This window comes from Rhamphochromis longiceps, linkage group LG3, assembly GCF_057381845.1.
Source record: "Rhamphochromis longiceps isolate RC_006_pf linkage group LG3, R_longiceps_female_GT1.1, whole genome shotgun sequence".
Lineage (NCBI taxonomy): Eukaryota > Metazoa > Chordata > Actinopteri > Cichliformes > Cichlidae > Rhamphochromis > Rhamphochromis longiceps.
The window spans coordinates 56,686,917-56,701,271 of NC_140559.1; the positions used below are offsets into that span (position 1 = coordinate 56,686,917).

Below are 14,355 nucleotides of genomic sequence, written 5' to 3' on the forward strand. Positions count from 1 at the left end.
ATATATAATTTGACCATATACACGTAATTTGAGTCATTTATTGATTTTACTCCCCAACATCGAGCTATAAGAGTCAAAGCACATTTTGATTATTCGTCAATTTTATTAACTGCTTGTTCAAGGAAAGCCCAGAGACACAGCAGTGCATGCCTTATCCTCTGTCATGTGGTTGTGAAATACCTGTTTGTAGATGGATAAGATGCCAATTATAAGGAACACAGGGAAAGAGAACCCAGAGGAGACAAAGCAAAAGTCCAACATCTTTAATCGGAGGTTATGCAGATAGTGAAGCAAACAAACCAAGTGAGCAGTAAGCAAAAAGTGAAGATTAAAAATTAATTTAAAAAAAACAAATGAACAAGAAATGAACTAAAAATGTGATACAATTAAAAGTACAACAGGAAAATTGAAAATAAAAAGAATATCGAGGAGCAAAAGACACAAAAGAAAGAGAATATTCTGATAGTGTCATAATGGCCAAATGCGTTCTTTAGCTTCTAGTTGTTGTTACTGTAATTGTTGTTTAACAACAACAAACATTCAGTTTTATCTTAAGCCATGTCACTTTATTAATATTAATGTCAAAGGACGTTTAGTTGTTAGTGGGAAAAGATTAAAATCTCGATATTTTCCGCTTCAACACCTCACGCTCTCGTGAATAGCACGTTGCCGTCACCCAGGGACCGCTGTATGACCACGTGGTCCAGTTAGCCAATAAGAAGGCTTCCGGCAAACGCGCGCAACTTGATTCAGGAAGTACGTGTTTAAGATTTCAGCTCGTCTTCGTGTTTGAAAGAAATAGTTCACAAATCCACAAACCTCCTGTATGTTTGGATACTAAGGACAATAATTAATTGGAAAATGTCCGGTAGTACCGAGACAGCAAACATATCGTCGCTTGGGAAGGGTGACACTTTGCATCAACAGGGTAAGAAGACAAGTGGACTGCATATCTACTAGTAACCCTATATTGTAGCAATAACAGAAAGTAGATGTAATAAATTAACGTAGTTTAAAGTATTATCTATTAATGTATAAATAACGATGTTATTGTTAAATACGAAAGTAGGCTCTTTTAGCTTTATTTTCTTGCCAAATTTACTATTGTCCGTTTAGTTTGGCCGTCCTTAATTACTTCTCTGCATTTTGTGCCTTTCCCCTCAGTCCTCGCCTCCTTTCCACTGTGTCACATGACTGAAGAAGATCTGATCCAGAACCCGCAGTTTTGTAAACTCCTGGCCACTCTGGCACAGCATGTGGATCAAACCGGACTCACCGCTCCGCTGAAAACAGAGCTGGACAAGGTGTCTGTCGTTCCTGTTCCTATTTGTTCCTATTTGTTTTTATCAACACAGAAGTTAATCAGTGTAGAGTTTTAAAAAATAATTCAAACTGGGTCATGGAACAGTTTTTCTTGTATTTTTTTTGTCTTGTACTATTCAGAAATGAGGAGTCATAATTTGTCACACCTCTATGGAAATGAGATTTTAGTCCACTCATTATGATTCAATAAATAGTCTGTGACTTACTGACCTCTACTGGCGAGAACTAAGAATTGCAACAACATGGATCGACCCTTTCTCTGCTCAAGAGAACAGTCTTTTTTTTAAAAAAAAACTGAAAAATACTGGAATAAAAGAAGCTGTTTGTTTATTTATAGTTTTAAGAGAGCTAACTTAACCTCTGTGTCGTTTACCAGAGAAACAGATTATGTTCGAATAACCTGCTCACTGGCAAATTTTCTCCTGCAAAACCTGAAAAAGCTGTGTGGATAGCCAGACATGTAGTGAGCGCTACATGGACTAAACAGCTGGACTAAATGTATCTTACAATGGGTTTTGTGAATACAGGCTTCAGGCAGTCTGAATATGTTGTAACAATATTTCATTTCAAAAGCTTTATTTGCATTGGATTGGTCATCAGAAGCCACAGAGTCAGATTTTTACATGTAAAGTGGAAGTTTCAGGTTGGACTACAATGTTAAAATCACAGAAGTCTTTTATGTTTGGTCCATATTTGTATTACATTTTATTTTCATCTCCTATAACCTCGTCAGGTAACAGGTGAACGATTGCATTTAAAAATGAAACTGAATTCAAATAGAGACCCTGATCTTTATTGACGGGGTTACCATTAATGCTTTGGTTTATTTTTCCAGCACCCATAAAGGTGCTTAATTCAAGATGGAGCGACTCATCGTTACCTAAGCCTGATCAGCTGTTCTCGACTCCAAATCTCAAAGGTTCCTGTCTCAGTGTTTAGGGTCTGGCTCCAAGTTTGTTAAGCCTTCTTTCTAGAACTGGGACAGGATCTGACCGATTTTGTGAGGTACTGTGTGAGTCCTTACATGTGTGAGTGTTTTGGGGTTTTTTTTCCCAGGCTGAAAAGAAGCTGCAGATTCAGAAACTTCAATGGCTGCGCTCCGAGAGCCTGCACAGAGGGCTGCAGGAGATGATCCAGAACCACTGTGTCAGGAAGCACCATGCCACTGTACCCCCTGACCAGAACATGGTACATTTCACTTCTTTACACAGTTTAAAAGTGCATAAAGAGCTATCAGTGAGCTATGGACAGGCTAACAAGCATTCATTGTATGTTCTTTGTCAAATTTTGAGCAGATTTTCATCTCACTGTACGGCTAAAACGACTTTATTGAATGTTTTTTATAGATAAACGGTCAGATAAAAGTTTATAGACAAAAGTTTATCACATGGAGTTTTTAATCGATTAGGAGACTCTTACTAATGATGATCTTAAAAAAAAATACATATAATAAAACAAATAATTTGCGTTTGTTCCTTTATAGTTCTATGAGACGATGGAGAGGTGTCTACTGGTGGCTCAGTGTGTCAGGCAGCTGGATCCCAGTAACACAACAAACCAGGACCAGCCGTCGGTCCTGGGCCTGACCCCCCAGCTCGTGATGGAGCTCATGCCTTCCGAGAAGGTGAATCATAAAATTCAGTACATGCAAGTTAAAATCTGTTTGGGATGTGCTGCATCTGTTTAGCGTAAACCCATAAAAACATGCACACCACCAGAACCGTTTGGGAAACTTCTTTTAATATTCCTTTTATTTTATTTTATTTTATTTTTTTTGATAATGAATTCAAACTACAAATGCTTTCCTCATGCCCACGCTGTATTTTCTTTACTAGAATGTACAAAGTCTGAAACAGGGTCTACCAAGACAGCTGGAGAAACATCTCAAAGAAAAGTGTCTGAGCCTTCTCTCTTACTCTCAGCCTGAATGGGGTACAGCAGCTACAAACACTTTCACCACATGGCTTCATACCACGTCATTCTGTTCACTCGACACAACGACTAACCTGCTGTTTTGTGATTTCTTCTAGAGCATGAGAGCGAGGGTCTAAAGATGGCCAAGCTGTCTCATCTGTCAGCACAGCTGGACAAAGAGAAGAAAAGAGCAGAAAGTCTGAAGGAGACGTGCAGAGAAAACACGGTTCTTCTGCAGAGACAGACTGAGCTCTACCTCACTGTAAGGGAATGCTTTTAGTGGGGATATCGATCAGCAGTCCAGTCTATTTCATGCAGTTCTGTGTTTACTGTAACGCTATAATTTTACTAATGAATACCAGTATAGTGAATTACTATTCTTCAATTTAATTTTGTTACATTTTATTTCTCACATTAAATTTTTACTACAAAATTAAGAGAAAAAAAAGTAAGTTTTATGCTTTCATCAATCATCCCAGGCTCTTTCTTTGAGTGAGGGATTCAGCTCATTACATTAACACTGACAGTGGATTAGCAGACACCTGAAGCCAAAGTATTGGTATCTTATTAGAAGTGGAAAAAGCTGGATCCATGAATTCCTGCACCTGTGATTTTCTGCACACTGCATCATTCATCAAAATGCTCATTCTGACTTGACTAAGTGGTTATTATCCTGAGACCAACATTTATAAGGTATCCTTGAGGAAAAACTGCATCAGCCCATCATTGTCTGGTTCTGCTTTTTTATTTTGATGAAATTAAAATGTATTACAAAGTTCTGATATGAGCAAGTCACCACACCACATATAATTTTAAACTATTATATAAACAAACTTGAACCGCAGTCAGATTTGATAAAACATGGTTTTAAAATGCTCGGGTCAGAAAGCCAAAAACATGGGGCGCTAGTAGTAATAAGCAAGCTTGCAAGTCACAAAGTCACAGTGCTAACTAGCTTCTTTTTAAAGTGATAGCACTGCAAGCATGAATTGGTCGAGGCACTTGGGGAAGGGGGGGAATAAGGATATGCTTCGAGGAAATGTACTCACCACATTAAGCTGCATGAAATGCGTAAATGTGTTCTGTTTGCTTAGTCACTGTTTGCTCTTTTCATACACAGGAGCTGACAAAGTGCATTCAGCTTTTCCAGTCTTTCATCTTGAACCACAGGCTGAAGATCCAGACAGATCTGGAAAGGAAGAAATTGGATTACTTTGAAGGCAAATGTGAATTAATCTTGCAGAAGATAAAGTAAGCCGTTTTCAGTGCTTCAGTACATCAGACTTGGTTTCTATATAAGGCCATTTGCATTACTCTAACGCTCTCGTAAATCAGATAGTTGGACTGCATTTCGTACTAAGAATGTTTTAATCCAGTGCTGATAGTCCAGTCGTGACTCATAGTCAAAAATGAGATGCATTAACTATACACACATTCCTGTTTCTCATGTTCATTTTTAAAGGGCGGAGATGGTGGAAATCCAGCTGGATACATACACGCCTGACTCGATTTCTGCTCACAGAAAAATAAGGCAAGACTAAAATTCTTCTGTTGAAGCTACATTCTGACTGATCCCTTTGTCCAAACCTAACCAGCTCGTCGGATCTCATTTTCAGGGAGAAGCTGGAGTCTGAGCTGAAGGCGTGTAAAGCGGAAAAGCAGTCTGTCGAGTTAAAGCTGGCCTCCTTCGAGATCTTGGGCAAAGACTTTGAGGCGCTGGCCGAGGAGTACTGCAGATTACGGCAGGAGATGGAGATGAAGAACTGGGCACTGAAAGAATTCACCCAGTATAACGACTAAGTGAAGGGCGTATCTGATGCTGACACATGCCAGCCTTGCCCTCATCCCGCTCTGGAATTCCACAGAATGACATGCTGGCTTTTAATTGTTGGACACTGTGGTGTGACGTGAATCAAATAAAGTTGGCTCTGAACATTGCTCTGTGGTCCCGCCGTGCCTTATTCACGCCACAGACACAAACTGTGGGCCTTTAGCCTGCAGTAACTTTGTAGCATGTCCATATTATTTCAGATAACAGGACTCCTGAAACATAAAACTGAACCGCTGCAGACTACAGGTGGCACTTCGTTTGCTGCAGTTTGTGGAATAGTCCACAGGGTGGCAGTGTACTATTAGCTTTACCTGGAGCCAGCTATCGCACCTGAAGGATGAGATTCGGTAACTGATAAACAACCTGTTTCACATCTTCGGAACAATGTTTTATAATCCAAGACATCAAATGAGCCAAATTCCTGCGTACTAATACTTCAGATGTCACAAGATGCGCTCTAATAAATATATATAAAAGGGACACATACTTAATTTATTCCCGGCATTCTTTAACTCTTATAGAGCAGTTTTGCACAGTTCAAAATAGTCCTTGTTTGTTTTATTCCTGACCTCGTCACAACCCCTTCTTAACTCCCTTCCTCCTCCATTTAAACCAAATTTCTTCCCATTGGCTGCCCCTCTGAAACAAAAGGTTTGATCAACAGATAGATAGATAGATAGATAGATAGATAGATAGATAGATAGATGACACACTGACAGTATGTTGGATATACAATAAAAACTAAAGATTAAACATCACAAAGTTCAAATTTTCAAAGAAACAAAGAAACAAACAGACAATTTGCTGTGGCGCTGTACCCTTGTTAAGTGGGTGGATGTGACCAGAAACATAACGTATACAGACATCAAACCATGGGCGTAACAACTCTGTGATGGGCCAGGGGAGGATATTTTTCTGGGCCCTTGCCCCCACGTTATACCACATTCTGTGTGTGTGTGTTTATATTTGGATGAAGGGGAAATGGTTATGTTTCAGTCTTCTATAATCATCTCTCAGAATTTCATCTGTTCAGCTTTGCACTCAGTACAGCCCTTGATAACACCACTAAAGTCTAAAGTCATCCTGATCTCTTCTCTCCTTCCTTCCTTTTCTGAGCACCGCTTTTTTTGTTCTTTTTGTGTGTCTTGATAAACATCATTAACAAAAACAAACTCCTCTATAAGATTCAAAAGAAAATTGTTGCACAGATAGCTGGTAGAGCTGACTTATGAGACGAATAATTATCAATTTGAAAATTCAGAATACGTTTTAATGACCAATAAATCACTGCGATTTCTAATTTCCACAAAAAATAGTTAAAACAACAAAACACAGCTTTAAGCTTCTCATATATTTTGAAACTGATTTTGTTTTGTTTTTTGTTTTTGGAAGTCTTGATTGTTAATGTGCCTTTCTGTACATCACTTATTAAATTTCGTTTTTGTGATATTTTATTTATGGACTTCTACTTCTTTTTGTCGCTTATCCTAGTAATGTAAATGTCAGGCTTTTTTTTTTCAAGAATAAGTAATACCTAAAAAGCCCACCTGTGACGCTAAAAAAAATGTAATAAACTCTCCAAATGCGACCTGTGTTTGCAGTCCTTGTATGTGGACCGTGTTATCATCTCACACTGACGATCTTTGAATCTGCTCTCCGCCGGGGCGGGAGAAACGGAAGTGGGTCCGAGTGAAGCATCTCACGCTGTCAGCCCCTCTTTGGTCTCCTTCCAACATCATCAGCAGCAGCGGTGGCAGCACCACCAGCAGCAACGGCCCCGCCTCGCGACGTGAACCGCTGGCTGGTTCACCTCCAGCACCGTCTCACATCTGGCTGTCAGGAAACAGCGCTGCCCGCCGCTCCGTCCGGTACCGCGGCATGCTCATATCCGAAGAAGAAGAAGAGGAAGAGGATTTTTATTTATCTAAAAGGGGAGCGAAATGTCTGAGGTGCGAAAATTCACAAAGAGGCTGAGCAAACCCGGGACGGCCGCGGAAGTCAGACAGAGCGTGTCGGAGGCTGTGAGGACCACCGTGGACCTTGTGGTGAGCGGAGCTTTTTAAAGGCTGGCTGTGAACCGGTCATTTTAGCCACCAGGGATAATGTAACTCATAGCCGACCCCCTCCACCCCCCTCCACTCTGCCCTCCTCGGGGAGGATAAGCCTATACGGACTAGTCCTCCTTTCTAGGTGGCTGCTCTTCTTCCTGGACTTTTATGTCTGTTTTGTGAGTTTTCGCGCTCCGTCCGTGTCCTCATTATTACATCTTTCTGTAAAGCCCTGGTATGTCTGCATAACTGCCACTGCTGCAACCTGTGCAAAGGCTTATAAACCAGGGTCACTGTGGGAGCAGGTATGTGCTTTAAATCCACTCCACGTGGTGGCTTGGTTTTTCTAAACGGCCTTTATTTGAAATAAATAAATAAAATGACAGCGTCCTCTAGCACACACGCTTTCTCAGCTCTGTGCGGCTCCTTTTGTGTGCTGGCGGATGAAGAGCAGTGCCAGTTGGACAGCTGCAGCAGCATGGCTTCCCTGTCCTTGCCTTGGAGCAGTGTGTGTGTGTCTGGCTGTGAGTGCTCGCCTCTCTGTTTCTGCTGGAAATTGCTCACATTGTGCATAGAGAAGCCTGTCTCCGTAATTGCTTTTTATCACATTTGTCTCGATGGTTGTGCAAAGCAGAAGGTGTTCTTTGAATGAATGTCGATGCTGGTGGCTGTCATTGGGATTAGGCGCAGTGGCTTGAAATGAACAGCGTTTAGTATCCTGCTGATGCAGCATTTGTGTGTCAGGGGAAGGATTTTCATAACAGTAAATCGAAGGCGTGACATTTGTCTTGAAGTTAAACCACAGTGATGTCAGCGCAGCATTAACACTTGCCTAATAATGACTTGTTTTCTTTTTCTTTTAACAAAATGCATCTGCCAACTCATCCGCTTTGTGTTTGTGTGACTGCGGCTTCTTGCATCTTTTTCCTTTTAGTTCTAGGTTAGTTTGGATAAGAGATAAACTCTTGTTCCCCTTGAGATCAGTCTCATGATGCTCATCTTGAGTTGTGTGATGTAAGGCGTTTCCAAGTTTAAAAACCCTGTGATAAGGCACTGATTGTTTTTCTTTTTACAGAGGTGAGAGTGTTGTGTGGCTGTGTGTATGTCTACTGTTTCCTGTTTTAAGGTTGGGCTGCAGCTGAGAACAAATGCTGTTTTGTGGAGGGTGCATGGCCTGTGCTAATTTCACATGGGGATTCCCTTGGGCATGCTGTGACCAATGCATCCTCTGTGACTGTGTCTGCGGATTCATTCTTAGCTTAGTCTCAGGAGAGTTGGTCTTATAGGAAGAGGACTCTACTCCTGGGCCCCAACAGGAAAAAAATAACTATCTTATCAGTTTCTAAGGAGAATGTTGAATAAAACTTAAAGTTGGGCTATGATACTCATTACAGGCTCCATATTTTTATTCTTGCTAGATTAGATTTCTGTAATTCATTTCAAGTAATCAGTATTTCTGCTGGGCCTTGGGGAAGCCCCTCACTATCTGAAGCAAGTTGTTTTGATCTCTTCTCTAGAGTGCATAAGGCAAAAACAGTTTGTTCCTAAAGTAGTAGTAAATTCTTTAAGTAGGAATAATTCTCCAACCGTCTTGAAGAACATTCGGAGCTCTGCTGTGGTTATCGGTCGCTGTCGAAGTGTCGAAACACTGCATCAGTCATGTTGAGGTCTGGGTATTGGTACATCCATGACTTCTAGAGTTATTTTGTGAGATGGTATTGCATGGTGGATTAAAATCTAATAGTTCTTTTCTGCCTTCATAAATTCATCAATTTCGACGAGATCCCAAACACCAGTGAGTGAAATGCAGTCCCAAACCCTCATAAGAGCCTCTGCTGAGTTTTACACATGGCTGTAAAAACTCACTATTGGACTTTTCTCTTGAAGCCGTCTGACTTTTTCTCATCTCTTTAGAAGATCTGTTTTCACAGCTTGTTTGATTTTGAGCCTTGTGTAATTTGACGTACTCCAGCCTTTTCTCCCCATTTCCCTTCTCTAAGAGTGGCTTCATGACAGTCCCTCTTCTATTGAGATCATTGCTGATGATGTTTCAGCGAACACTGGATGAATCAACTGAAGGCCCAGATGTGTCTCTCAGGTCCTAAACAGGACATAGGACTTCCTGTTTCTTAAGGACATGACTTTCAGATACTGGTCGTCTGGTGTAAAAAACTTTTTAGTCCTGATACTTTTTCGCTTATCCTCCATTTGTCCACTTTCCTTCATTTTTTTAAGGACATACTGCAAACTATGTTGAAATATACCACGTTTTTGGCTAATAGGCTTTTGTTGGAATGGACATACAAAAACTACAGTTTTATGTTTGTGTTATCTTTGATATTTTTCATAGATTCACCAAAAGAAATGGGAACAAATTCTATGTTTTTGCGACAGGCTGTAATTACCAACATTAAAATTGGCTCTTTGCTAAGCTGTCTGTGCAGACATCCCCTGATTAGGTACCTGTTTTATGCTTGAATGATTCATATGCCAGCGTTATCTGGGTTAACGAAGCAAACAAACAAAAAGCACCCAGGGTCCAAATCAAGACTTTAAGGATCTTCAGAAAGCTCAGAGAACTATCGGTCGAGACCAGTTTAAAAGATGCAACAGAATCTGGATCCTTGGAAGGCAAAGATTTTTGCACAGTGTTATATATGACATAAAACATAGAAAAACTAAAAGGAAACTACACAATGGAGAACATGTGGGTTTTTGTCTGGCCTTGAGCCAACTGTGTTCCATGGAAATTCCCATTAGAGATGTGTTAGTGGTTATTGGGCTTCCTGCTGTTCCTAGAAAGTCCTGCTATCAAATCCACATCTGTGTGTGTGTTTTGTTTTCTATTATATTAAATTGCTTTGAACCAATTGGACAATGATAACGTACCAATCCTAAAATTGAAACCGTGTGATTACCGCTCTGTGTTGTGCTGGTGTCTCTGGCGTTATTTAATCTGACTTGATAAACGTGAGTCCTGCTGTGTGTTCTCAGGTAATCTGATAACAAGTACACAGTGATTTATAATTTCAGAAAACAGCCACTGGGAGTTGCTGGGATCTGTGGTGTGTCTGTGGTTCACACATTTGCCTTTCATGCAAAAGTCCCCTGGTTTGAGACCAGGAGGAGTCATAAACCCAGCCTCAGGGGGTCAGAAGGTAGTGTGTCCCAGGTGTTGGTTGCAATGGATGAAAAAATAAGTCCAATATAAGGATCCATCTGCTGTAGTGCCCCACTGGGGAAATAAAGGAAGTGGGAAGTAGCTATAACAATGTTGGAATCCAGCTTTTTAAATGTGAAAATGAAATATCTTTGGATTTTGGACTAGTGGCACAGGAAGCCATCGATATATTGGCTGAATGTCGGTTTGGCAGATATGGGGGTTGATGACTCATGTCATTGTTTCTACAAATAAGGTAGCATTTTCCAAAGTCAGTGGTCATTTAATCTGTTGAAGAGTGAAGAGATTTTTTTAAAATCTATTTTATAAATGGAATTTTTTTTCCCCCTCGTAAAAAGAGATATTTGATTGGTCAAATTGAAAATTAATAGCCGAGCATCATCCTTCAGATGGATCCCATTCTAAGGGTCTTGGAGTGCATCTGATGGTAGTCCCAATAGGAGCATTGCTGCATATCCGCTAGCTCTCCAAGGACTGCAGGTTAGAGCAGCACGCCAGCTCCCAGCAGATCTCTGGAGCAAAAGAAGGAATTCTATTGCCAGCTGGCAATTAGCCTCCATTTGACTGCAGGGTGATAGACTCTGTGGGAAAGTGGCTAAATGATACCGAGCACTGCCGCAAAAGCCGTCAGACTGGAGAACCAGTCATAAGTGAAAACACAAAGTGGGAAGAGTCGGGCCTAGCTGATTGGCAGTGACTAAACTTTCAAAATAAATCGATTGTGGATGGCTAAAAAAGGAGGAAAAGATCCCTAAAAGTTGTTCCTAATTCCAAGTTTAATCGTTAGCAAGTTTTTATGTGTGGGAAATACTGTACAAAAAACAAAAGAATTGGTACTGGCATGTGATATGAGTCATATTGGTATTTTAAATATAGCTTTGTCATAATCAGGGTATCTAAATAAAACAAGATGCCTGAGTGCATCTTGTTTCCATGGATTGTTGTCAGATATTCTGTAGACAATCGATACAGAAATCTATAAATAAATAGATTCATTTATTAATAAATTCTATAGATATCCTGTAACCCATGACATTACGGAGAAAACAGAGAACAGAGACAGGTGTAACTAAGAACAGATATGCTTTTTTCTAGATTAAGTAAAGATTAAAGATCAAGTCGTTGTTTGTTTGTTTTTTTAAAGAGACAGGAAGTAAGAGAAAGATTAAGCAGACGTATGCCTGTGCGTCTCACTTACACACAGATTGGAGTACTTAGTGGGGTCAGCTGTGGGACAGTGGAGCTGCTTTATGCTGTATGTGACTCTAATGTCAGTGTGTGTATATACTGTGTAAGCTCCCCTCTTAAAAGTAATGAAATCCACTCGGTCACGCTGGAGTCGCGAGTGCCTTACATCTGCAGAACCATAATGGGACACAGACATCTGGAAATGCATGCTGCCCAACATCATCGTCATCATTGTAGTCCTATGGAGGCGGGCTGGGAGTTGTGCTTTGTACTCAGTGAATGTAGCTCACTGATAGCTGAGAGAAGTGAGTGTGTGTCCTAATTGGAGGTGGCAACAGTTTAAAGAGCCTCGACTGCTTTCAAGCTACACCCAAGTGTTGCGCTACATCCCTTTGATTGTTTTCAGCTCTCTTTGTGCCTCTCTGTTTCTCAATCAGTGACACCGCCTGTGGCTGCAAAGCTTCTTCAGTAAAAGCAGAACTTGCTCCTTCACAACTTGCTTCCTCTTACTTCCTCCTTCTGTCTGTAACGTGATCACCGTTGCAGTGGAGGCAGTGCGTGCTGCCGAGCCTGTCACCTCTGACTTGTAGCGCTGCGGTTCAGGCTTGTTGCACATGACAGGAAGCAGAGCTGCTGTGTTGGGTGCAGGGGCGGTGCACAGCCATATGTAATGGTTTTACCAGACTTGTAGGTGTTGTTTTGCTGCCGCCGGGTCTACATGTAAAATGATAGCACAGATGCTACATAGCAGCATAAATAGGAAAATACTTAAATCCACATAGCACAAGTACCATTAGGGTCAGGAAGTTTTTATTTAAATTAGTGGTTTAAAAAATGCGAGACACAGGGTTTGTGTGGACTGCCAAGAAAGTCAGGCTCTGGTGGAAAATTGTGGAGGAACATGTACATGTACCACACTTCTTTCACAGGCTAAATTACTGGTTACTTACAAAAGGGAGAACTTTCTCTTCATTTATGGCTCATGCACAGATGCCACCATATTCAAGAAGCCGACATGCACTCCTGAAACATGCACCCTGATTTGAAGATTTAGGGTTTTGGAGAAAACGAAAAGCATTTGTTTTGGTTTAAAATGAAATAAAATTGATCAAAATGGCAATAATTACCATGTTAAAACTCAAACTGACTGTGTTAGCACATCTGAAATTATTTCTGTACAACTTTATTTGTACAGCAAATTTGAAAACACAGAATTACAAAGTGCTTCATGGTATCAATAAAAGCCAAATGTTAAAGATTAGAATACATGTTCCAGCATACAGACACACAATCAGCTGTAGGGTAACAGATTCATTCATAAATAGGTGTAAACTGTGGCCCAAAACAAGGGGAAAAGATTAAGGTAAAGCAAACCTGTAAAAATGTGTTTTCAGCAGCAGTTTGAAACAAACGTTCAAAGTTTAAGATCTGATTCTAAAGTAAGAGCGTGGAAGTGTTAGGAGAGCTGGATCAGATGATTTGTGACGCTGGCTGCAGTGATAGAGTCTCAGTAGCGCTCATGTATAACAGGAGCCTGTCCAAAGTGGATGTAGCTAGTTGTTTGTCTGGAGCATCATCTTTAGTTTCTTTAAAAATAAAGTTAATAAAGTTATCATTTGAGCCTGGAGTCATCTATTACAAGTCTTACCTCGGGGTCTCCCACTTTCCCCTCTGTTCTAGTTAGAGCTAGTCTGCAAATCTGTGAACACATTTGGATGGATTTTCTGAGCTCAGCTCTTTGAACAAGCAAACAAGCAGAGCTCTTATTTTTTGCCTTTTCACTTTTCTTTAAAAAAACAAAAAATAAACAAAGTGCAAAGTGGTCCCACACTTTTTACTTAACTAAACTGAAGAAGCCTGCACTTGTCTAAATCCAGCGCACTTTCGAAAATTGTAATATGCCCCAAAATATCCAATATGTCAGGAAGAAATTTGAGGAAACGATACAAAAAAACAGCTGGCATTTTGGTTTTGAGCTTCAACTTTACTTTTTCACACACTGTAAAAATACAGCCTAAATAGGGAGTGTATAGCAATATATGAGATGTTGCTGAAGACATATATATTTTTTCAAAGTGAGCAAAATATGTTTTAAGGCTCTTTTCATGCAATCAAAGGGGTGAATGCTATATTTGATCATAAAGCTGGATATTTCCAAAAGGCCTATGTGAGAGCTTGGATCCAGCCGGAATAATTGCACAGGTAAACAATCCTAATGATAGGCTTAACCTAAAGTGAAGAGAGAGGGGGGCAAGCAGGAGCCAAACTACTGCCTTTCTGTTGCAATAGAAGCACAAAGCTCTAATCTCAGCTACATGAATGGAAATATGACAGAGTACAAGGTGGAAAATCGCTCAGTCAGTCTCTTCCAGCTGCAAAGCTCAGTCAGCTCTTTACAACCTCGGCTCCTTAGATTCCTCACTGCGTCTGCCCACTAAGCGTGTATCAGACTATGTAGCAGCGGCTCACTAATGGGGCACAGACGCTGATCAAATCCATACAGTCTGATTGCCTCCAAGCAGCGTGGTGTCGCTGAGCCAGAGCCTTGTCGGGCTAAGCTTTTCATCACTTTTCTCTCTGCTTAACTTGAGCTTAAAATGGAACTTTGTTGGAATTAATTTTCAATCCTTCCAAGTGGGCTAGATTTATATGTGAGATCACATTCTGACCCAGTTGTGGAAAGCTACAGTGAACAGAGGCTGCATGCCTCTTTAAGACACCGTGGAAAGGCCCATTTGTTGTCATCTACTTCTCTATGAAACTTAAAACAGGAAGTCGTGATAGTTTGTTGTGGTATTTGGTTGAACTTGCTTTTTTTTAGTTTCATTATGTCTCTGTCAAGCTTTATCAGACTTCATGAATCGATGAAG

At 40.5% G+C, this 14,355-nt stretch overlaps 2 protein-coding genes across 4 annotated transcripts in view; both read left to right on the top strand.

Moving 5' to 3' along the window:
* The first annotated feature begins 721 nt into the window (after nucleotides 1-721).
* On the top strand, nucleotides 722-5,175 carry haus4 (HAUS augmin-like complex, subunit 4). Its single transcript, XM_085402543.1, has 9 exons — nucleotides 722-928; nucleotides 1,165-1,304; nucleotides 2,380-2,511; nucleotides 2,807-2,947; nucleotides 3,159-3,255; nucleotides 3,354-3,499; nucleotides 4,358-4,488; nucleotides 4,700-4,768; nucleotides 4,854-5,175. The coding sequence occupies exons 1-9, from the start codon at nucleotides 862-864 to the stop codon at nucleotides 5,035-5,037; spliced, it is 1,107 nt and encodes a 368-aa protein (XP_085258669.1). The 5' UTR covers nucleotides 722-861; the 3' UTR covers nucleotides 5,038-5,175.
* A 1,617-nt stretch (nucleotides 5,176-6,792) lies between these two features.
* dock11 (dedicator of cytokinesis 11) overlaps nucleotides 6,793-14,355 on the top strand; it is an 80,733-nt gene continuing 73,170 nt past the window's right edge. For all 3 annotated transcript variants that reach the window (XM_085400443.1, XM_085400442.1, XM_085400444.1), the window contains exon 1: nucleotides 6,793-7,113. In XM_085400443.1, coding sequence (XP_085256569.1) covers nucleotides 7,009-7,113 — 105 coding nt within the window. In that variant the 5' untranslated portion in view covers nucleotides 6,793-7,008. The remainder of the gene's footprint in view (nucleotides 7,114-14,355) is intronic.

What these genes read in the sequence shown, in the direction of transcription:
- haus4 (XM_085402543.1), top strand. Translation starts at nt 862, where the DNA reads ATGTCCGGTAGTACCGAGACAGCAAACATATCGTCGCTTGGGAAGGGT. An exon ending in TGACACTTTGCATCAACAGG is followed by an intron (nt 929 to 1,164) that starts GTAAGAAGACAA and finishes CTTTCCCCTCAG; the next exon opens with TCCTCGCCTCCTTTCCACTG. An exon ending in TCTGCTCACAGAAAAATAAG is followed by an intron (nt 4,769 to 4,853) that starts GCAAGACTAAAA and finishes TCTCATTTTCAG; the next exon opens with GGAGAAGCTGGAGTCTGAGC.